Consider the following 25,741-nt stretch of genomic DNA (forward strand, 5'->3'; position numbering starts at 1 on the left):
CATTTCCTAATCTAATTCCCTCAGCATCACCCGACTTAATTCGACTACATTCCATTATCCTCGTTTTGCTTTTGTTGATGTTCATCTTATACCCTCCTTTCAAGACACTGTCCATTCCGTTCAACTGCTCTTCCAAGTTCTTTGCTGTCACTGACAGAATTAGAATGTCATCGGCGAACCTCATAGTTTTTATTTCTTCTCCATGGATTTTAATACCTACTCCGAACATTTCTTTTGTTTCCTTTACTGCTTGCTCAATATACAGATTGAATAACATCGGGGATAGGATAGAACCCTGTCTCACTCCCTTCCCAACCACTGCTTCCCTTTCATACCCCTCGACTCCTATAACTGCCATCTGCTTTCTGTACAAATTGTAAATAGCCTTTCGCTCTCTGGATAGATGTCTGCGTTTTACACATTACGACCTTCTTCAACTGTCGGCTGTCTCTGTCAGTCAATAGACGAGGTAGGGCTGTACGCTTTTGTGCTGTACGTGTCCCTTCACGTTTCCTCTTCGCTATCACATGGGAAACAGTGGATCTAGGGATGTTTAGGATTGTGGAAATCTCGCGTACAGACGTATGAGACAAGTGACACCCAATCACCTGACCACGGTCGAAGTCCGTGAGATCCGCGAAGAGCTCCATTCTGCTCTCTCACGATGTCTAATTACTACTGAGGTCTCTGGCTGCACAATGCTCCTAATATGAAAAACGTATGTTTTTGGGGGATACTCTTGATCATATACAGGGTGTTACAAAAAGGTACGGCCAAACTTTCAGGAAACATTCCTCACACCGAAATAAAGAAAAGATGTTATGTGGACATGTGTCCGGAAACGCTTAATTTCCATGTTAGAGCTCATTTTAGTTTCGTCCACCTACGCTCAATGCAGAACGTTATCATGATTTCATACGGGATACGCTACCTGTGTTGCTAGAACATGTGCCTTTACAAGTACGACACAACATGTAGTTCATGCACGTTGGAGCTCCTGCACATTTCAGTCGAAGTGTTCGCACGCTTCTCGACAACAGATTCGGTGACCGATGGATTGGTAGAGGCGGACCAATTCCATGGCCTCCACGCTCTCCTGACCTCAACCCTCTTGACTTTCATTTATGGGCGCATTTGAAAGCTCTTGTCTACGCAACCCCGGTACCAAATGTAGAGACTCTTCGTGCTCGTATTGTGGAGGGCTGTGATACAATACGCCATTTTCCAGGGCTGCATCAGCGCATCAGGGATTCCATGCGACGGAGGGTGGATGCATGTATCCTCGCTAACGGAGGACATTTTGAACATTTCCTGCAACAAAGTGTTTGAAGTCACGCTGGTACGTTCTGTTGCTGTGTGTTTCCGTTCCATGATTAATGTGATTTGAAGAGAAGTAATAAAATGAGCTCTAACATGGAAAATAAGCGTTTCCGGACACATGTCCACATAACATATTTTCTTTCTTTGTGTGTGAGGAATGTTTCCTGAAAGTTTGGCCGTACCTTTTTGTAACACCCTGTAGTGTATCTTCCAGTTTACTGGCTGACATCTGTTTCCAAAATATTCAGAAAAGCAATGTACTTAAGATTGGTCGCACACTCAAGTGGAAATAATGTACGTAGCATATCACAGTTTGGATCACAGAAAGGTTTCTCGACTGAGAATCCTAATTCTACATTCAAATGGTACAAACCTCAAATAATAACATAACGCCAGTTGGTATTTTTTGTGATGATTTCAAGACCTTCGATTGTGTAGATCATGGTACTCCCTTAGAAAAACTCAAGTTTTGTGGAATTGTTGTCTATATGCGTAGCTGGCTTGAATCATACTTGACAAACAGAACGCAAAAGGTTGTGCTTAATAATTTGGACGATGTCAGCAGGGGGGAAATTTTAGTTACTGGGGAAAAAGGTCACAAAGGGAGTCACACAGGCTTTTGTTTCGGGTCACTCCTATTCCTTAAATATGTGAATGGCTTTCCACTTAACACCCAACAACCAAAATTTATACTCTTTGTAGACAATACTACCGTTATAATAAACCCCATTAGAGAGAAAGCAACGGAAGAGTTAGTACGTGATGTTCTCCAGATAATTATTAAGTGTTTCTCTGAAAACTGCCTCTCCCTAAATTTTGGATGAAAGGATGCTACATTCAGTTCTGTACAACAAATAGAGTCATACCAACAAGGTGTAGCACATGAGCAGTAGTAGGGTAGAATGTTCTAAATTTTTGAATGTGGGTGATGATGAAAACATGAACTGAAAGAAGCATATTACTGACCTTCTCAAACAATTAACTTCAGCTGCTTTTGCTCTTCGTATAATTGCTAATCTTGGAAACAAACGTACCAACCTACAGGCATATTTTGCATGTTTCCACTCAATAATGTCGCACGGAATGATTTTCTGGGGGTAACTAATTACTTAGAGAAAAGGTGGTGACTGCACAAAAGCGACCAGTAAGAATAACATGTGGTGTTCACCCAGTGACGTCATTTAGGTACTTCTTCAAGGAGCTAGGCACTTTAAGTGCACCGTCACAGTACACATTTTCGCTAACGAAATTCGTCATAAATAATCCATCACAATTTGAAAAGAACAGTGATGTACGTACCTACAACACTAGAGGGAGAAATCACCTTTATTAACCACTGTTACGGCGATCAGTGGCTCACCAAGGGGTTCAATACACAATAATAAATTTTTTTATGATTTGCGCAATATCATATAATGTCTGACAGGTAGCGAAGCAAGTTTCAAATTTAATTGAAAATCATTTCTCCTTGACCACTCCTCGTATTCCATGCTCAAACTTCTGCTAGTAACTGGCAGCCAGTAAAATAAAATAAAACAATAAAAAACTTATTTTTGGTGTATTTGCAAGAATAGGAATAAAATGACAAGAGTTCATTAATGTTAACACTGATTCTGTATACATATGCTGTGAAGTGACTCGTTCCACATCATTTTGATAAAACATAGTTCTGATGATACGGAACCCCTAACTAACTAACTCACTTGGCTACTAAGTAGAAACTTGGGACAACATACTCTGTTAAACAGTTGATGGGCACAGAGCTAAAGCGAAACCTGGCACCGCGCGGGGGCAGCTGCGCGCTCTAGAGAGCCTTGCCACGGTTCGCGCGGCTGCCCCGGTCGGAGGTTCGAGTCTTCCCTCGGGCATGGGTGTGTGTGTTGTCCTTAGCGTACGTTAGTTTAAGTTAGATTACGTAGAGTAATTCTGAAGGTGGCAAGGGTAAAATACAGGGAGCGAAAGGCTATTTACAATTTGTACAGAAACCACATGGAAGTTATAAGAGTCGAGGGACATGAAAGGGAAGCAGTGACTGGGATGGGAGTGAGACAGGGTCGTAGCCTATCACCGATGCCATTCGATCTGTATATTGAGCAGGCAGTAAAGGAAACGAAAGAAAAATTCGGAGTAGGTATTAAAATCCATGGAGAAGAAATGAAAACTTTGAGGTTCGCCGATGACATTGTAATTCTGTCAGAGACAGCAAAGGACTTGGAAGAGCAGTTGAACGGACAGAGTCTTGAAAGGAGGATATAAAATGAACATCAACAAAACCAAAACCAGATTAATGGAATGTAGTCGAATTAAGTCGGGTGATGCTGAGGGAATTAGATTAGGAAATGAGACATTTATAGTAGTAGATCAGTTTTGCTATTTGGGGAGCAAAATAAGTGATTATGGTCGAAGTAGAGAGGATACAAAATGTAGGCTGGCAATGGCAAGGAAAGCGTTTCTGAAGAAGAGAAATTTGTTAACATTGAGTATAGATTTAAGTGTCAGGAAGTCATTTCTGAAAGTATTTGTATGGAGTGTAGCCATGTATGGAAGTGAAACATGGATGATAAATAGTTTAGACAAGAAGAGAATAAAAGCTTTCGAAATGTGGTGCTACAGAAGAATGTTGAAGATGAGATGGGTAGATCACATAACTAATGACGAGGTATTGAATAGAATTGGAGAGAAGAGGATTTTGTGGTACAACTTGACTAGAAGAAGGGATCGGTTGGTAGGACATGTTCTGAGACATCAAGGGATCACCAATTTGGTACTGGAGGGCAGCGTGGAGGATAAAATGGTTCAAATGGCTCTGAGCACTATGGGACTCAACTGCTGTGGTCATAAGTCCCCTAGAACTTAGAACTACTTAAACCTAACTAACCTAAGGACAGCACACAACACCCAGCCATCACGAGGCAGAGAAAATCCCTGACCCCGCCGGGAATCGAACCCGGGATCCCGGGCGTGGGAAGCGAGAACGCCACCACACGACCACGAGATGCGGGCATGGAGTGGAGGATAAAAATCGTAGAGGGAGACCAAGAGGTGAATACACTAAGCAGATTGAGAAGGATGTAGGTTGTAGTAGGTACTGGGAGATGAAGAGGCTTGCACAGGATAGAGTAGCATGGACAGCTGATCAAACAAGTCTCAGGACTGAAGACCACAACAAATGGTGCATATGGCTCTGAGCACTATGAGACTTAACATCTTAGGTCATCAGTCCCCTAGAACTTAGAACTGCTTAAACCTAACTAACCTAAGGACATCACAGACATCCATGCCCGAGGCAGGATTGAAGCTGCGAACGTAGTGGTCGCGCGGTTCCAAACTGAAGCGCCTAGAAGACCACAACAAGAGCATACGAAGTACATAAGCTTCGGGACCGATGGCATCACCAGTTTTATCCCATAGGACCTTACCACAATTTTCCAAAACCTGGTGAGACTGTTCTATGATGGACAGCTAATGGGCTCAGAGGTGAAGCTTCAGGTTTCTTTTGGCACATCAGTAGGAGATATCATTACGAACCAAGTCTAACGAATCGCCATCCGGACTGACCTTGGGTGTCCCTAAAGGTACCGTCCGACCGCCGTGTCATCCCCAGTCTATGAGTGTCACTGGATGCAGATACGGAGGGACGTGTGGTCAGCAGCCCGCTCTCTTGACCGTTGTCAGTTTTCGTGGCCGGTGCCGCTACTTCTCAGTCAAGTATCTCCTCAGTTCGCCTCACAAGGGCTGAGTGCACCCCCAGCGTTCGGCAGGCCGGACGGTCACCCATCCAAGTGCTAGCCAGGCCCGAAAGTGCTTCAGTCACTGGACTTGAACTGGCGTCACCACTGCTGCAAGGCCGTCGGCAGGAGATATGATTAGTCTACTAAAAGTCACCTGGTAGGACGTACCCTTTTCTACAGCTGACGGGCTCACAGCCAATGTGGTTGGGTGCCTTCTGGAAGCCGGGGTCGCAGACGCAGCTGTTGGGGGCGGTGCAGCGCCCTCCAGCTCCACAGCCGCCGGGACACTCGGGCACGCACTGGCTATCGCCTGTGGACCAACAACACAAAACACATGTCGTCACGCAGAAGCGATAGACAACATTCCACCAGAATTCGTAAACTCGCTGGGCCAAGTGGCAACCAAACGACTATTCAAGCAGGTGTGTACGACGGGGTACCCAAAAGAAACTAATTTTTTCTCGGTCTGAGCTTTTGTAGTACCACGTTTTGCCGCTAACAGCGTATAGAGCGAAGATATCATTGTCAATAGGCCGAGTGCCGTTGCTGAAGAAGGTCAGGACTACAATTCTTTTATCTTGGCGGTTCGCGCATGCCCGCCCAGAAGCGGGAGATTGCTGCGTTGCCAGTTGTACGCGTCAAGAGAAGCAGTGCCATAGTATAGTTCGCAAACTTACGTTTAGTGGGGAGCGCGCAGTTTATGAAGTAAAGCCATCACGGCCGCATGAACCCTTTCGCTGCTACAGAGACGTGCTCCCCGCATTCCGCCATGTGCGCGATTTTGTCATCACTGCACTGCTCGCCTGTGCAGACACATGGTGTTTCGACTGCTTTGCACACTTTATCATTCGATTTCACAAAAACTATTTCGTCCAAAAATTTGATTTTTATACATTTTGTTGACTGATACCTTCCCCCCATAAATGACTTAATTTTGTTTCGACGTTCAACGCAGTTATTGTGCAACATTAGATGTAGTAAACCATTGCACGAAATTTTGAAGAGTTGGAGGAGGTAAAAGTCCATAGCGTATACTTTCCATATGGTCGATTTTAGTTGCCACTAGAAATTTCAAAAAATTACATTCAAACGAATAAAATTCATGAAGTAAGACACTTCGATACTGTTTTTAAACAAAGAAAATATTAAGCACTGAGCAAGGTTTGAACTTAGAATCTTTCACTTAGCAGCCATACACTTTAACCATTACGCTGACGCAGCTCATCATTCAATACATCTCCCGGAAGACTTTAAAATAGCACGCAAAATACCGACAAACACTGTTGGTATGACTATGAATTACTCACGTTTCGTCGAGGTACAATAGGAAATAACAATTACCGCTGTTCTTTATTCGGAAAAAGCGGTTAGTGAGAATGATGCAAACACCTTTCCTCACCATCGCCTGAGTTAGGAGGCTTCTTGCTTGTTTGGTTTAATTGATTAATAGAATATGAAGCAATTGGTATAAAGAATGCTTTTTCCAAACTTTCTATAAAAGAAAGTCTGCTATCAAGACATTGCTTTTGTTCAGTTACTTTATTTGTGACTGAACGTTTCTAAAACTGAAGACACTCGTCCGTGCTCTGCACTGCAATCGAGCTCTGGCAACGTCGTTCTCTGTTCATTGGCTGACTGTGTTTTGTGACGTCAGATGCGCAGAACGAACCTAAACTCGGCCGCCGCCATAAATGACGCGCACTTTAGTATCGGCAGAGTTTATAGTGACAAATGTTTTGTGTGGTTATCGCCGTTATAAGGGCTGATTTTCGTGAACAGTGTGCGCGGGTGAAATTCTGCTTGTTGCACGAAAAGGTGGAACAGAAATTCCTGAAATGTTATAAACGGCTTGCAGCCACAATGCTATTGGGAAAATTGGGGTATTTGAGTGGTTTTCCCATTTCCTCATTCCGGTCGTCCTTCCACAGCCCGAACACATGAAACTGTTGAAAACATTCGTGAAATCATCGGTGAAGATTGACGACGGACCACGTGGACGATACCTTCTTCGTCTGGCCGCATGGACGTGATGCTCTTAACAGATTTTTGGACCACTTCAACTGTTTTTATCCCCATATCAAATTTACTATGGAGGTTGAAAATGATGGGATGCTTCCATTTTTAGACGTAATGGTTTATAAAAAACCAGATGGAACTTTGGGACACAGTGTTCATCGAAAGCCGACACACACAGATTGGTATCTGCACCCTAAGAGTTGTCATCCACTACACCAACGCAATGGCGTCCTTAGGACTTTGGTACGGAGAGCATGTGCCATTTCCGACGCAGACAGCTTAACCCAAGAACTTGAGCATTTGATGGTTGTTTTTAAGGAAAATGGATCCACCGAGAAGCAGATCCGTCGGGCTAAGGAGTTTGGACCATCTCCTGAGGTGTACGAAGAGGAACATAGATCTGTGGCCTTTCTTCCTCATGCTGGAGGCTTATCGTTTAAGATTGGACAAATTTTAAGGAATTGTAACATTAAGAGTGTGTTCCGTCCACCGTCTAAGATTAGGGCACTGCTCTGTGGAAGATGATTTGGGGCTTAGGAAACCCGGTGTGTACAAAATTCCGTGTCAGTGTGGGAAAGTTTACATTGGCCGTTCGATTCGCACAGTGCGTGACAGGTGCGTGGAACATCGCCGTCATACGAGGCTACAACAGCCGGAAAAATCGGCAGTAGCTGAACACTGCTTAAATGAGGGACACAGTATGAAATTTGATGAAACTGTGGTAGTTGCCAACATTTCCGGTTTTTGGAACAGTGTCTATAAAGAGGCGATTGAAATTAGGTTGGCGGATAATTAAATCAACAGAGACAATGGGTTTCCTCTTAGCAAGACGTGGAATCCTGTACTATCTCGCATCAAAATTGAACATTCTTCGGTGGATCCCTGAGTGCGATATATCGTTCCCAGCAGTGCTCCACTAAGGGCGGCGCCACCTCCCAGTTTTGGAAGGCAGAAACCGTGACGGGAGGCGCATGCGCCGTGTACTGAACGGTGGACTGTATAGGACGTCGATTTGCAACATGGCGTCGGTTCTCAGCGGGACTCATCAGTAGAAGCAGAATTTTCCTGAAGATGGCGACCAGTTGGATCGCCGAAATATCGAGTCAAGTTGATTTTAGGATCCGGCAGCAAACCCGAAGAGATTTTCAACACTGAAAGTGTGGAGCTATTGGGAGTGAGCTATGCCAGAGGATTTGGGAATGAGAAGTTTGGCTTCCACGTTCGTACTACGACTGCTGACTGGTAAACAAAAACGAGGTCACGTGAAAGCATGCTTTGAAAGAAGAGTCCCGAAATGGTTCAAACTATTCTCTACAAATTAACACAGAAGACGAAACTTCGTGCTATGCTTACGATCCTGAATCAGAATAACAGTCATGCCAGTGGAAGACTTTAAGTTTGCCTCGCCCTAACAAAGCTCGTTAGGTGAAATCACACGTTACGACAATGATGATATTTTTTTTTATATGAGAAGTATCGTCATTCAGAGTTTGTTCCATAGGGCCAGACAGTCAACTAGGCTTGGAAGTTCTGCAAAGATTCCGCAAAATTGTGCGGCGGAAGCGGCCTGATTTTTTGGCTGTTGGGTGACAGGTTTTTCCATCATGACAATGCCCCAGCTCACACACTCCTATCGGTACGGCAGTTCTCGACCTAAAATGGAATTACACCTGTTTCTCATTCCCCATACTCATCCCACCTTCCCCCATTTGACTTTTTTTTTGTTTCCTTGAATGAAATGAGACATGAAAGGAAAACGTTTTGCTGATTTTGCTGAGGCGAATAAAAAACGATGGAGGTGCTCTCGAACATTATAAAAGTTAAATTTCAACAATATTTTGAGAAATATTAGAGTCGTTCAATTAGTAATGCACCACATTTTTTTTTCTCAGAACATATTTATGGTTAAGAGTCAGAAATTGGCGACAATATACATGTCTTGTCCATGTCCTACTTTTCTACGTAGTCCCCATCACGTTCTACGGCCGTACGCCAACGTTGTGGAAGAGCATGTTATTCCCTGCTGGTAAAAGCTGTTGTCCTATAGGCGTAGCCATGTTTACACTGCACGACTAGCACTCTCGTCACGTTCAAAGTGTGTTCCCCGTAGATAATCTTTAAGCGGCCCAAAGAGATGAATGTCCGAGGGTGCCAAATCTGGACTGTAGGGTGGATGAGGCAATGATGTCCAACCCAAGTTGGCGATGTGTTCCCGTGTTCCCAGACTTGTGCGTGGGCGTGCATTATCGTGTTGGAGCAGGATTTCAGCTGGATTCTTGTCCGAACACGTCGGAAACGGTTCTTGAGTTTATTCAGTCTTCACGTAGGCCTATGAAGTGATGGTTGACCCTGTTGGCATCAATTCCACGAGAATGACACCCTCACAATCCCAGAAGACTGTCACCCTGACTTTTCCGGCAGAGGGGGTTGTCTTGACTTTCTTCTTTTGTGGTGATGCCACTCCATTGACTGCCTTTTTATTTTCAGCGCGAAGTGTTGCAACCAGCTTTCGTCCCCCCTTAACGATCCGTGACAGAAAGGCCTCTCCGTCGGTCTCAAAACGCTCCAACAATTCAGATCAAAAGGCCTTTCTTCGAATCTTATAGTCCGCTGTCAGGATTCGTGGAACCCATCGTGAGCACCTCTTTGAATACCCGAGAGTCTCGATCATTGCAGACGCACTTCCAATGCTGACCGACAACTGTAGACCAAATTGTCGAGTTGTGATGCTTCGGTCGGCACGAATAATGGCATCCACAGTATTCAGCATGTCCGGAGCAGTGGCTCTGAAAGGACGTCCCGAGCGTGGCTGATCATGGAGCTCTGTTCCTGTATTTCCTGAGGCTGTAACTTTCTTTACCCATCGCCCAACTGTACTCTTGTCAACTACAGCATCGCCATACACTGCACACAAACGTTTGTGGATGATCACCACGGTTTCCATTATGACGTTGTACTACGGCTCTGTCTTCTTCCAGAACGGTTCGAAACTTCACCAGCGCTCAGAACAAACATTAGATGTGAAGCACCAACAAGAATGTTTGTACATTAATGGCTGTTAAAAAAACTGGGCATTACTTATTGAACGACCCTCGTGGATGAAAAGGTTACAGAAATGTATCTACATCTACATCTATACTCCGCAAGCCACCTTACGGTGTGTGGCGGAGGGTACCTTGAGTACCTCTATCGGTTCTCCCTTCTATTCCAGTCTCTAAATGTTCGTGGAAAGAAAGATTGTCGGTATGCCTCTGTGTGGGCTCTAATCTCTCTGATTTTATCCTCACGGTCTCTACGCGAGATATACGTAGGAGGGAGCAATATACTGCTTGACTCCTCGGTGAAGGTATGTTCTCGGAACTTCAACAAAAGCCCGTACCGAGCCACTGAGCGTCTCTCCTGTAGAGTCTTCCATTGGAGTTTATCTATCATCTCCGTAACGCTTTCGCGATTACTAAATGATCCTGTAACGAAGCGCGCCACTCTCCGTTGGATCTTCTCTTATTCTCTCTCTCTCTCTTCTATGAACACCATCTGGCACGGATCCCACACTGGTGAGCAATATTGAAGTAGTGGGCGAACAAGTGTACTGTAACCTATTTCCTTTGTTTTCGGATTGCATTTCCTTAGGATTCTTCCAATGAATCTCAGTCTGGCATCTGCTTTACCGACGATCAACTTTATATGATCATTCCATTTTAAATCACTCCTAATGCCTACTCGCAATAATTTATGGAATTAAATCCTTCCAGTTGCTGACCTGCTCTATTGTAGGTAAATGATGAAGGATATTTCTTCCTGTCTATTCGCAGCACATTACACTTGTCTACATTGAGATCCAATTGCCATTCCCTGTGCCAAGCGTCAATTTGTTGCAGATCCTCCTGCATTTCAGTACACTTCCGATGTTATCCACAAGGTCATTTATGTATATTGTGAATAGCAACGGTCCTACGACACTCCCCTGCGGCACACCTGAAATCACTCTTACTTCAGAAGACTTCTCTCTATTGAGAATGACATGCTGCGTTCTGTTATTTAGGAACTCTTCAACCCAATCAAACAATTTGTCCGATAGTCCATATGCTCTTACTTTGTTCATTAAACGACTGTGGGGAACTGTATCGAACGCCTTCTGGGAGTCAAGAAACACGACATCTACCTGGGAACCAGTGTCTATGGCCCTCTGAGTCTCGTGGACGAGTAGCGCGAGCTGGGTTTCACACGATCGTCTTTTTCGAAGCCTATGCTGATACCTACAGAGCAGATTTCTAGTCTCTAGAAAAGTCATTATACTCGAACATAATACGTGTTCCAAAATTCTACAGCTGATCGACGTTAGAGATATAGGTCTATAGTTCTGCACATCTGTCCGACTTCCCTTCTTGGAAACGGGGATGACCTGCGCCATTTTTCAATCTTTTGGAACGCTACGCTCTTCTAGAGACCTACGGTACACCGCTGCAAGAAGGGGGGCAAGTTCCTTCGCGTAGTCTGTGTAAAATCTACCTGGTATCCCATCAGGTCCAGGGGCCTTTCCTCTTTTGAGCGATTTTAATTGTTTTTCAATCCCTCTCATCTATTTCGATATCTACCATTTTGTCATCTGTCCGGCAATCTAGAGAAGGAAGGACGTTTGACTATGTGTATTAATGGCTTTAAAAAAAGTGGGGCAGTGCTTACTGAACGACCCTGCTAGATGAAAAGATTACAGAAGTGTATTAGTGCAAGCGCAGGGTATTTTGAAGAGGATTGAAGGTTTCTGCTTAAAAAGTGTATAAATAAGTTTAAAAAATACGTTCGGTTTCTTTTTGTTACCTCCTAGCATAAGGGGCGATAAAAGTTCCCATTCTAAAGCTGTAGAGTCCAGAATCTGTACGCCAATCAGGCAAAACCAGGGTGAGTTTTCAGGCCTCGCCCCACTGACGCACCAGGTTGAAGATACCCGCGTAGTAAATCACCGAGTCCTGCTGCGTGAAGACGTCCGTAACCGCGTGCTGCAAATGCTCGTCCGACAGCAGTCATCGACCCTTCAGGGCCCTTTCTAAGGGGCCTAAGGTGTGATAATCGCATGGGGAGAGATCAGCGCTGTAGGGCGGGTTCTGGAGCGTCTCCCACTTGGGTTTGCGTAACTTCTGCGTTACGACGTTTGCGACATTTGGAGGTGCGTTATCACGATGCAGCCGCATCCCTTGGTGTACCATTACACAAGTTCGATTTTCGACAGGCATACTGTCCTACACGCATTCTTCATTCTACGATGGATGCCTGCCGGTGTTTATCGTCAGGTAGCCAAGAAAAGAACAACAGGGCGTTGCTCCTGTTTGGATGCATTTGGTAATAACATTGCCATAGTTAACGTTTTCGCATTTACCTCACACAAATGTCACACTATACCCTTGCCGACGTGTCGGTACTTATACAGGGTGAGTCACCTAACATTTTCGCTCGATATATTTCGTAAACCACCTCAAATACTGACGAATCGATTCCACAGACCGAACGTGAGGAGAGGGGCTAGTGTAATTGGTTAATACAAACAATAAAAAAATGCACGGAAGTACGTTTTTTAACACAAACCTACGTTTTTTTAAATGGAACTCCGTTACTTTTGTTAGCACATCTGAACATATAAACAAATACGTAATCAGTGCCGTTTGTTACATTGTAAAATGTTAATTACATCCGGAGATATTGTAACCTAAAGTTGACGCTTGAGTGCCACTCCTCCGCTGTTCGATCGTGTGTATCGGAGAGCACCGAATTACGTAGGGATCCAAAGGGAACGGTGATGGACCTTAGGTACAGAAGAGACTGGAACAGCACATTACGTCCACATGCTAACACATTTTTATTGGTCTTTTTCACTGACGCACATGTACATTACCATGAGCGGTGAGGTACACGTTCGACGGGCGTTTCATAGGACGTGGAGGACGCATAAATTGGCCAACCCGTTCTCCTGATCTTACACCTCTGGACTTCTTTCTGTGGGGTACGTTAAAAGAGAATGTGTACCGTGATGTGCCTACAACCCCAGAGGATATGAAACAACGTATTGTGGCAGCCTGCGGCGACATTACACCAGATGTACTGCGGCGTGTACGACATTCATTACGCCAGAGATTGCAATTGTGTGCAGCAAATGATGGCCACCACATTGAACATCTATTGGCCTGACATGTAGGGACACACTCTATTCCACTCCGTAATTGAAAACGGAAACCACGTGTGTACGTGTACCTCACCCCTTATGGTAATGTACATGTGCGTCAGTGAAAAAGACCAATAAAAAGGTGTTAGCATGTGGACGTAATGTGCTGTTCCAGTCTCTTCTGTACCTAAGGTACTTCACCGTTCCCTTTGGATCCCTACGTAATTCGGTGCTCTCCGATACACACGATCGAACAGCGGAGGAGTGGTACTCAAGCGTCAACTTTAGGTTACAATATCTCCGGATGTAATTAACATTTTACAATGAAACAAACGGCACTGATTACGTATTTGTTTATATGTTCAGATGTGCTAACAAAACTAACGGGGTTCCATTTAAAAAAATGCAGGTTTGTGTTAAAGAACATACTTCCGTGCATTTTTTTTTATGGTTTGTATTAACCAATTACACTAGCCCCTCTCCTCACGTTCGGTCTGTGGAATCGGTTCGTCAGTATTTGATGTGGTTTACGAAATATATCCAGCGGTAATGTTAGGTGACTCACCCTGTATAGCCGCATCGGAGTCTCGCTTCGTTGGACATACGCCGCAGCAACGGGTATCCTTTTTGATCGCCCCATATGGAACACACAGGCTAACTTATACTGTCACGAGTGTACAGTGAATATTAGGATTCCGGCAAAACACCAAATCTATGAAAATTTGTATGTGGTTTCTTGACCATAAATTAAAAAAAATACGTTTTTCAGTGTTTTTAGAAATTCAAGTCCTAAGAGTGCGAAAGGCAATGTTGAAGCTAGGACTATGAAAACTGGTATTTGGTTTCTCCATCAGAAATAAAAAAAATAACTGAAACTTCCTGGCAGATTAAAACTGTGTGCTGCACCGAGAATCGAACTCGCGACCAATGCCTTTCGCGGGCAAGTGCTCTACCACCTGAGTTACCCAAGCACGACTGCCCCCCCCCCCCCCCTGTCCTCACAGAATTACTTCTGCCAGTACCTCGTCTCCTACCTTCCAAACTTTACAGAAGCTCTCCTGCGAACCTTGCAGAAATGCCACTCCTGAAAGAAAGGATATTGCGGGGACATGGCTTAGCCACAGCCTGGGGGATGTTTCCAGAATGAGAATTTCTCATTCTGGAAAAAAAAAATACCTGTTTCAGCGTTTTTGGAAAGTCTACCTCTAAATGGCCTGGAAAAAGATTCTGCAAGAACAGGACCAACGACGACTGAAGAGAATCGTTCAACGTGACAGAAGTGCAAGACTTCCGCTAACTGCTGCTGATTTCAGTGCCGGGTCATAAACAAGTGTCAGCGTGGGAAACATTCAACGGAATATCATCGGTATGGGCTTTCGGAGCCAAAGGCCCATTCGTGTAACCTTGACGACTGCACGACACAAAGCTTTACACCTCGCCCGGGCCCGTCAACACCGACATTGCACTGTTGATGACTGGAAATATGTTGCCTGGGCAGACGAGTCTCATTGCAAATCGTATCAAGTGGATGGACGTGTACGGGTATGGAGACAACTTGATGAATCCATGGACCCTGCATCTCAGCAGAGGCTGTTCAAGTTGGTGGAGGCTCTGTAATGGTGTGGGACGTGTGCAGTTGGAGTGAGATGGGACTCCTGATAACGTCTAGATACGACTCTGACAGGTGACACGTATGTAAGCGTCCTGTCTGATCACCTGCATTGACTCGTGTCCATTGTACATTCCGACGGATTTGGGCAATTCCAGCAGGACACTGCGACACCCCACACGTCCAGATTCGCTAGAGAGTGGCTCTAGGAACACTCTTTTGAGTTTAAACACATCCGCTGGCCACCAAACTCCCCAGACACGAACATTATCGAGCGTATCAGTGATGCCTTGCAATGTGCTGTTCAGAAGAGATGTCCACCCTGTCGTAGTCTTACGGATTTTTGAACAGCTCTGAAGGATTCATGGTGCTAGTTGCCTCCAGTGCTACTTCAGACACTAGTCGAGTCCATGCCAAGGCATGTTGCAGCACTTCTGCATGCCCGCAGGGGCCCCACACAATACCAGGCAGATGTACCAGTTTCTTTGGTTCTTCGGTGTATATACATGATGTTTCAAATTTGGAAAAGCCTCTGGAACCAAATAGCTTCATTTCATTGAAGCACCTATGCCTGTGTTTCCGGCAGGATACTGCGTTTTGTTCTATTTCGGTTGTGACAGTCCAGCTGTAAAGCTTATGCCTGAAAACGTTGATTCTATCTCGGTTAGACCATGGATTTTTCCGTCTTCGTTTTAACTTGGCCTTCACCTCTCAATCAGGACACGCCAGAAACAATGCGTAGCTGGGATTCCACGTTAAACTATAGGTCGTCTTTCCCCTGCTGGATAACTGGGATAAGTTAGGACAAGCACGTGACCGACATGGCCTCGCACTTGGTAATTGAGCCACACGAAATAATAATAATAATAACAAGGATCTGTACACATAATTAAGTTTGTACAGAAGAGCGCGACTGCGTTTGTCCGTTCTCTTTTCTTTTATCTTATGTTGTTATTTGAAATAGTCGAGTTGGATATAAGCTATCTGTGTTTACTGAATGAATTCAGAAAAAAAACTCTTTGTTAATCAAAATCGCAGGTAAAATTCGTCTTATTGATAATTAGTTTCTCCTACATTATTTAACCATCTTCAGATCTGCAGTACACAAAAAAAAGCATCGAAGAAAATAGTACTGTAGAAGCTGCTAATATAAAATAGTTCTATAACAAAGCACATACCTCAACAATATTCTTTTGTTTAGCGTACATCACCAACTATCGGGACACGACGTCATAATTGAATCAGTTATTTTGAAAACGGTAGGAGTCACATTTTTCGCCATATTGAGTTATGCTTGGATTCGGTATCTGTAGAGGTAGATACATCGTTCTGTATGAAAACTGCATCAGTCCAGTGCATAACGTAGCCAGGGGAAGTCAATGACTTTGTTGAATGTTTTCAAAAGGGCATTAGTCCTGGACTCGTGCCCCTTTCGAAACAACTACGTTGCTGCTATCTCGTGACCATTTTAGTAAACTCTTCAAGCAGCTGATGACCGTGACTCTGTGATAATTGAAAGATATGTAAGGCGGAGTGATATTGTGTGCTCGCCTACAGAGTATGCAATGAAAGTAGCTGAATCAATTTCAAAATGTAAGTTTACTAGCGTACTGCATGAAAAATCGTTCATTATTGATTATAGAGGGTGGTGGGCAAAATTTTACAAAAAGACAACCAAATCTACTGAATCTTTGGCAAATAGGGTGCCAAAAAAGGACAAAATTGATTTTAATAAATCAAAGTATTTCATGTTGCAGTGTGAAAAATTTAATCCAGGTGTGTTGAAAGCTTATGAGTTTTAGTTTTAGCTAATCAAAATTTACGAACTAAATAAGTATTTTCTGTTTATCCGCAAACAATTTTCCACGCAAAAATGAGAACATGGATTTTCTTGAATTATAGCGCCAAATACCAAGAATAAAAACAAATATTTAAGCAAAATGTACGTAGTTTTTTATGTAGAATCTGATTCTGCAATAAAAATGGGGGTTCTCATTTGAAATTTTAAAGTTGCCTCCCGCCCCACCCCAAGGGGGCTGGGGTGGCGGGCTAATTTTAGCACCAGCAGATGTCCCCCTCGAAAATAATCAACTTTGGATTCTACACATTTCTTTGTGTGTAGCTTAATTTTCCAGTTATTCTGGTTTGTAAACTTAAAATTTACACCCTGTATATGAGACGGTTCATTCGTTCTATTCCAGGACTAGAAAATCTCGACTTCCGAGACTGTTTTACGTTTCACGGAGGATAACATATGACAAAAAATGTTTTTTCGTGTTGTATAGGTAATGCAAATTAACAATTTTATGATTTTTTCTTTGCCTGTACTGTGAAACCTTGCTTCTTGCCAAATTTCATGCTTCAAGGTCAACGCGAGATACCCTATAAGTTTTCATGAGTGAGTTTTCGAGTATCAAAATGTGTGAGATTAATGGCAGTAACTTTCGATTGAACTATCTTAGAATCTTACGATTTTTACATAGACAAGGGATCATATGCCTTACTATCAGATACGAATGTCAGCTTCATACGCTTACCCGTTCCTGAGACAAAGAGGTTTTAAGAGAAGGACGTATCGTGGGATAACAATAAAAAAAAATTCCCTGTGATGTAATTAGAAATTCACAATTTTCGATTATCTTCCTTTAGTTGAACTGTGAACCCTTGCTTCTTGTCACATTTCGTAATGCTGGGTCAACGGGAAGTACCCTATGGGCTTTGATGACTGAGTTTGCTAGTATCAAAATATGCGGCATAATTGACTATATCCTTTGATCGCATTGATTTAGGAGCTTACACTTTATACACCGCCAAGGGATCATAGGCCTTAATATGTGATATAAATCTGAACTTCATGAGACAAAGGGGTCTTAACAGACGAACGGACCGACAGATAGATAACAGATGAGAAAAAAATATTTCGTGTGATATAGCTGCAAACTAGCAATTTTCGGATTTTTCTCCTTTAGTCGTACTGTGATATCCTACTTCTAGCCAAATTTAATGATTCTAGGTGAATGTGGTGTACCTTACAGGTTTTGATAAGTGAATTTGGAAGTCTCAAAATAAGTGACTTAAATGTTCGTGTCTCTTGATTTCACTGACTTAGAAGCTTAAATTTTCTACATCACTAAATGATTGTAGACCTTAGTGTGTTACGTAAATTTCAAATTGATACGTCGACCCGTTCATGGGGAAAGGTATTTTTAACAGTTGGGCAGACAGACAAACAACAAAGTTATCATATGAGGGTACCGTTTTTACCGACTATGACACGGCTAAAAACAGTTCTAAGTTGGATCATTACTTCGTGAATATGTTTGTGGCTATCTACATCTACATCCATATTCCGCAAGCCACCTGACGGTTTGTGGTGGAGGGTACCTTGAGTACCTCTATCGGTTCTCCCTTCTATTCCAGTCTCGTATTGTTCGTGGAAAGAAAGACTGTCGGTATGCCTCTGTGTGGGCTCTAATCTCTCTGATTTTATCCTCATGGTCTCTTCGCGAGATATACCTAGGACGGAGCAATATACTGCTTGACTCCTCGCTGACAGTATGTTCTCGAAACTTCAACAAAAGCCCGTACCGAGCTACTGAGCGTTTCTCTTGCAGAGTCTTCCACTGGAGTTTATCTATCATCTCCGTGACGGTTTCGCGATTAGTAAATGATCCTCGAACGAAGTGCGCTGCTGTCCGTTGGATCTTTTCTATCTCTTCTACAACCCTATCTGGTGCGGATCCCACACTCGTGAGCAGTATTCAAGCAGTGGGCGAACAAGTTCGTCTTGTGAAATTTAAAATTGTGAAATTTAAATAAATATTTGCATACAATATGCCGATCCCATGGACTCGTCACTTGTACTTGAGACCTGCAGTTTCAGGTAAAACATAGCGGGGAAAAAGGAATGGAATCCTATATTCCGTGAAACAGGTGTAGTATCGTAATCTACTATTGATGAAAGAGCCCCGTTACTCTGGGTCGCTATAATCCAGATTCCAGGAGGGCGGGAGAAACCATATTCCCCCCCCCCCCCCCCGGCCCACAATTGCCCCGAGGACGCCTATGGCAGCGAACTACGCAAATTAACGAACTGCGAGCGGTGGCTCTTCTTATGTGTGCGTACTGTACGCAGTAACGCAGCGAGTCGCTGCCAAGAGATGGAGGGGCCGTACAAGGAAACGGGAACAGCTGTGAGGAAACGCGGAGAGATAACCGCTTATCGCTTGGCTGTAGGGAGACGAGGAAGTCAGTCAATAAAGTCTGCGCTGACTCACGATGAAATCGGTGCGTCATTTACGACATGGAGAGAAGCAGGAAACCGACATCGGAGCTCAACGAAGCAGACACACAAGAGATTGTCAGAGACAGAACACCAGAGACAAACACAGTTATACGACTTTGTCACTGATATCAATATGCTGTAATGTTACTGAAATACACTCGGGAAGATCAGTTTGGATTCCGCAGAAATACTGGAACACTTGAGACAATACTGACCCTACGTCTTATCTTAGAAGCTAGATTAAGAAAAGGCAAACCTAAGTTTCTAGCATTTGTAGACTTACAGAAAGCTTTTGACAATGTTGATTGGAATACGCTCTTTCAAATTCTGAAGGTGGCAGGGGTAAAATACAGGGAGCGAAAGGCTATTTACAATTTGTACAGAAACCAGATGGCAGTTATAACAGTCGAGGGACATGAAAGGGAAGCAGTGGTTGGGAAGGGAGTAAGACAGGGTTGTAGCCTCTCCCCGATGTTATTCAGTCTGTATTGAGCAAGCAGTAAAGGAAACAAAAGAAAAATTCGGAGTAGGAATTAAAATCCATGGAGAAGAAATAAAAACTTTGAGGTTCGCCGATAACATTGTAATTCTGTCAGAGACATTAAAGGACCTGGAGGAGCAGCTGAACGGAATGGACAGTGTCTTGAAAGGAGGATACAAGATGAACATCAACAAAAGCAAAACGAGGATAATGGAATGTAGTCGAATGAAGTAAGGTGATGCTGAGGGAATTAGATTAGGAAATGAGACCTTAAAGTAGTAAAGGAGTTTTGCTATTTGGAGAGTAAAATAACTGATGATGGTCGAAGTAGAGAAGATATAAAATGTAGACTGGTAATGACAAGGAAAGCGTTTCTGAAGAAGAGAAATTTGTTAACATCAAGTATAGATTTAAGTGTCAGGAAGTCGTTTCTGAGAGTATTTGTATGGAGTGTAGGCATGTATGGAAGTGAAACATGGACAATAAATAGTTCGGACAAGAAGAGAATAGAAGCTTTCGAAATGTGGTGCTACAGAAGAATGCTGAAGATTAGATGGGTAGATCACATAACTAATGAGGAAGTATTGAATAGGATTGGGGAGAAGAGAAGTTTGTGGCACAACTTGACTAGAAGAAGGGATCGGTTGATAGGACATGTTCTGAGGCATCAAGGGATCACCAATTTAGTATTGGAGGGCAGCGTGGAGGGTAAAAATCGTAGAGGGAGACCAAGAGATGAATACACTAAGCAGATCCAGAAGGATGTAGGTTGCGGTAGGTACTGGGAGATGAAGAAGCTTGCACGGGATAGAGTAGCATGGAGAGCTACATCAAACCAGTCTCAGGACTGAAGACCACGACAACAATAGGATACTATAGCTTCTCGTTTTGTGAATTTCACATTTCTATATTTCTGAACATTTAGAGCAAGTTGAAAATCCTTGCACCATTTTGAAATGTTATCAAGATCTGCCCGAATATTTATGCAGCTTCTTTCAAACAGAACGTCATTATAGGTAACTGCGTTATCTCCTAAAAGCCTGAGGTTGCTGTTAATACTGCCTGCAAGGTCATTAATATGCGACATGAAGTTACATCTACACCTGTTGATTACATCTACATCCATACTCCGCAAGCCACCTAACGGTGTGTGGCGGAGGGTGCCTTGAGTACCTCTATCGGTTCTCCCTTCTACTCCAGTAGCGTATTATTCTTGGAAAGAAAGACTGTCGGTACGTCTTTGAGTGGGCTCTAATCTCTCTGATTTTATCCTCATGGTCTCTTCGCGAGATATACGTAGGAGGGAGCAATATACTGCTTGACTCCTCGGTGACGGTATGTTTTCGAAACTTCAACAAAAGCCCGTACCGAGCTACTGAGCGTCTCTCTTGCAGAGTCTTCCACTAGAGTTTATGTATCATCGCTGTAACGCTTTCGCGATTACTAAATGATCCTGCTACGAAGCGCGCTGCTCTCCGTTGCATCTTCTCTATCTCTTCTATCAACCTTATCTGGTACGGATCCCACACTGGTGAGCAGTATTCAGGAAGTGGGCGAACAAGTGTACTGTAACCTACTTCCTTTGATTTCGGACTGCATTTCCTTAGGATTCTTCCAATGAACCTCAGTCTGGCATCTGCTTTACCGACGATTAATTATATGTGGTCATTCCATTTTACATTACTCCTAATGCCTACTCCCAGATAATTTATCGAACTAACTGCTTCCAATTGCTGACCTGCTATATCGTAGTTAAATGATAAAGGATCTTTCTTTCTTTGTATTCGCAGCACATTACACGTGTCTACATTGAGATTCAATTGCCATTCCCTGCACCATGCGCCAATTCGTTGCACATCCTCCTGCATTTCACTACAATTTTCCATTGTTACAACCTCTCGATATACTACAGCATCATCCGCAAAAAGCCTCAGTGAACTTCTAGTGTCACGCACAAGGTCATTTATACATATTGTGAACAGCAACGGTCCTACGACACTCCCCTGCGGCACACCTGAAATCACTCTTACTTCGGAAGACTTCTCTCCATTGAGAATAACATGCTGCGTCCTGTTATCTAGGAACTCTTCAATCCAATCACAGAGTTGGTCCGATAGTCCATTTGATCTTACTTTGTTCATTAAACGACTGTGGGGAGCTGTATCGAACGCCTTGCGGAAGTCAAGAAACACGGCATCTACCTGGGAACCCGTGTCTATGGCCCTCTGAGTCTCGTGGGCGAATAGCGCGAGCTGGGTTTCACACGATCGTCTTTTTCGAAACCCATGCTGATTCCTACAGAGTAGATTTCTAGTCTCCAGAAAAGTCATTATACTCGAACATAATACGTGTTCCAAAATTCTACAAGTGATCGACGTTAGAGATATAGGTCTATAGTTCTGCACATCTGTTCGATGTCCCTTCTTGGAAACGGGGATGACTTGCGGCCTTTTCCAATCTTTCGGAACGCTACGCTCTTGTAGAGACCTACGGTACACCGCTGCAAGAAGGGGGGCAAGTTCCTTCGCGTACTCTGCGTAAAATCGAACTGGTATCCCATCAGGTCCAGCGGCCTTTCCTCTTTTGATCGATTTTAATTGATTTTCTATCCCTCTGTCATCTATTTCGATATCTACCATTTTGTCGTCTGTGCGACAAAAATGGTTCAAATGGCTCTGAGCACTATGCGACTTAACTTCTGAGGTCATCAGTCCCCTAGAACTTGGAACTAATTAAACCTAACTAACCTAAGGACATCACACACATCCATGCCCGAGGCAGGATTCGAACCTGCGACCGTAGCGGTCGCTCGGTTCCAGACTGTAGCGCCTAGAACCGCACGGCCACTCCGGCCGGCGTCTGTGCGACAATCTAGAGAAGGAACTACAGTGCAGTCTTCCTCTGTGAAACAGCTTTGGAAAAAAGACATTTAGTATTTCGGCCTTTAGCCTGTCATCCTCTGTTTCAGTACCATTTTGGTCACAGAGTGTCTGGACATTTTGTTTTGATCCACCTACCGCCTTGACATAAGACCAATATTTCTTAGGATTTTCTGCCAAGTCAGTACATAGAACTTTACTTTCGAATTGGTTGAAAGCCTCTCGCATAGCCCTCCTCACGCTACATTTCGCTTCGTGCAATTTTTGTTTGTCTGCAAGGCTTTGGCTATGTTTATGTTTGCTGTGAAGTTCCCTTTGCTTCCGTAGCAGCTTTCTAACTCGGTTGTTGTGCCACAGTGGCTCTCCAGCCAAGATACTTCGCTACGCCCACCGTCCCAAAATATCCTCAGTCTAGTCCAAATTTCGCTTAGTATCCCAGATGGTCGTACTTTTGATAATGAGCACAGTTGTGGTACTGGAGTGAAATGCTTTTCGGAAATCGAGGAACACTGCATCTGCCTGGTTATCCTGACCCATGGCTTTCAAGATGTCATGTGAGAAAAGTACGAGTTGGGTTTCGCATGATCGATGTTTTCGAAAGCCATGCTGGTTGGCATGGAGGAGGTCGTTCTGTTCGAGATACATCACTATCTTTGAGCTCAAAATATATTCTATGAGTCTACAGCAAATGGGTGTCGAGGATATTGGATGGTAGTTTTGTGGATCACTTATGCTGCCCTTCTTGTAGACGGGAGTGACATGTGCTCTCTTCCAGCTACTGGGCATTGTTTTTTGTTCGAGAAATCTACAATGGTTACAGTTAACAGCAGACCTCAATCATTCATTCGTTTCAAAAGCACGATTTTTTTCGAAGTATTACTTGTACAAACATGATTGAAGCAAAAATAGAAACTTAAATTCACCACGTCTGCATTCTACCTACAACTTTGTGTTAGGAGTGCAGTGCCTTGCCAAAGCAAGAAAAGAATACCGAATATGCGAGACGTTTTCCTGTTAGTACGGTGCAGAAGGAATCATGGAAAACAACTGACACGTAAACAGAGCATCGTGCATTGATATCGACTATGTAGGGAATTTGGTTGTCTCAGTAATCAGAAAAGGTGAAAAATAGCGAGACACGGTTTTATAAAGTCTTGTATTGTAAAGATAATTTCTGTGATTTTATGACCATCTTTTTCTGAGACAGGTGCTAGATAAGTTAGCAAGTGTGTTTGAGTTAACAACCAGTCAGTGTTTCCATACTTGATCTAAGTTCATATGCAGATATAATTTATACATGGAAGTCTGACTCATTTCCTTTGATTTATGCAGGGGTTCAAGCCTTTGTGTGCATATAAGTATTTCTGCATGAGACAGTTTCCTGTGTAGTATCATTGTAACGTAATTAATTAGAACAGATTTGACAATATGGATCAGTGCGATGCAGCATAAAAAATATTATTGACTTTCACTTCTTATCCCGTTATCGAAAAATCACAAACGAAGTGGAATCTGAGGTATGATACTGTGGCGAAAAAGCACAATACCATTGCTCGCATTCCTTGAAGCCAATTGCAGGTCCTGGTATCAAATAGTTGAGATGTTTGTAGAAGTCCTATAAAACGTTTCACTGTACTTCTGAAGGTGGTCTGTAGCATCGAAGTAATAACACTCAAAATGCGCTAAGCACTATACGGGCTAGGACGGGCCATCCCAAAATCACGTGATTTGAGCTGCGGCAGATGTTGGGGACAGAATTCTCGTTCTGCGCATCAGAATGCTCACTCTATAGGTAGTTACACTTCATGGAATTTAAGCTGTTAGTGTGTTGATTCTTTTCGCTGCCAGCTTTTGCGATCATATGATACAGGTGTGGTTATTCAGTAACGAAATGTAATTATATGATTGTTTTCACGACACGAGTTAGAATCTGCATTTCATTTACAAAGTCCGGTAGCGCAGTTTATTGCCATTATTACGAGAATTAACATTTTTTAAACATTGTTAGCACCAAACAGGACGGCCGTGGCTACGAATTATCATCGAGGCATTTTTGACTGTTACTAAATTCAATGTAAACATGTTTTCGCGCTGTATGACACCAGTACTCATGAGCTTTATAGCAGCAGTGAGCCGCAAAAATATTCTGAACTTAGTCGCGCAATAGTAAACAATCAAGAATTATTTCTGACCACATACGTGTGTTTAACTGTTATCAAATGTACGGTGTGCAATCTACTCCTACTTTTTTGTCGCAACTGTCTGTCTTGTAATTAGTTTCGAGAGGAGTAAGATTTACAATAAACTTCTTACTTATTTTGTTTTCTCGTAGTTGGCTCCAGTTCTACATGTCTAAGAGCTGATTCTTGAAGCTGAAATTTTCATATTTTAAGATCTCATGGTTCCAATTGACATAATTAAATTATTTCTGACCACATACGTGTGTTTAACTGTTATCAAATGTACGGTGTATGCGATGTATTTTTTGTTTTCACGTATATTTTATTCTCTCACATTTTTCTATATCACATTATCTTTTGAATTTTCACATGAACATAGCCGAAATTACATTGATCTTTCCAAATATAAAAAAACACGTCCTATCATGCCACAGGCATGTGTACTACTACCTCACTCTGCGATAATAACACTATTCCAGAGGCTTTATAAATTTTCTTGACAAATGAATTTCTATTAATTTACAAATGAATCCAGAAATAAACATAATAAATAGTATCAGATTGCGTAGTTAATAATAAAAATTTTAAGTGTGCCAGATATTTCGTAATTTCAAATGTTTCTAAAAGAAATAAATTTAACTGTGAATTCAGAGATAGTACATATCGATTGTAACAAAAAAAATAAAGGAATTTATTTTTACAGATTTCAACTTGAAATATAACACATCGTGTACAAAATCATATGAATTTTAAATAGAAAAACAGCTGAGACAATATTGGCCTATTCAAAATTCGAAAATATTTCTGAAATCGAATTTTTCTGTTGAGGAGGAGGGTGTCGCTTTACAAGTGCAACTACCAGTTATTTCATAGAAGGATTTTCAGAATATATGCCAGCGTATTTTCGAGTTTGTGGTACGTTATTCGAAACTCATCTTGCTACCTATGCAGTAAAAACTTTCAAATACGCTCTGTTCCAATGTGGACAGTGAGCGCTTGCAGTCTGTGTAACATCGAAAGGCTGGCTGCACGTAAGTGAACACACAAAAGCAAGACGCATGTTTCATTTCGTAATATGCCATATTC

General features: G+C 42.9%; 1 protein-coding gene across 1 annotated transcript in view; it reads right to left on the reverse strand.

The window, feature by feature from the left end:
- Window positions 1-25,741, reverse strand: part of LOC126109652 (cell death abnormality protein 1-like) — a 193,421-nt gene that overhangs the window by 109,867 nt on the left and 57,813 nt on the right. Inside the window, exon 5 of the mRNA XM_049914700.1 lies at window positions 5,220-5,361. Within this exon, the coding sequence (XP_049770657.1) occupies window positions 5,220-5,361 (142 nt within the window). The remainder of the gene's footprint in view (window positions 1-5,219; window positions 5,362-25,741) is intronic.

Source organism: Schistocerca cancellata, chromosome 12 (genome assembly GCF_023864275.1).
Source record: "Schistocerca cancellata isolate TAMUIC-IGC-003103 chromosome 12, iqSchCanc2.1, whole genome shotgun sequence".
Taxonomy (NCBI): domain Eukaryota; kingdom Metazoa; phylum Arthropoda; class Insecta; order Orthoptera; family Acrididae; genus Schistocerca; species Schistocerca cancellata.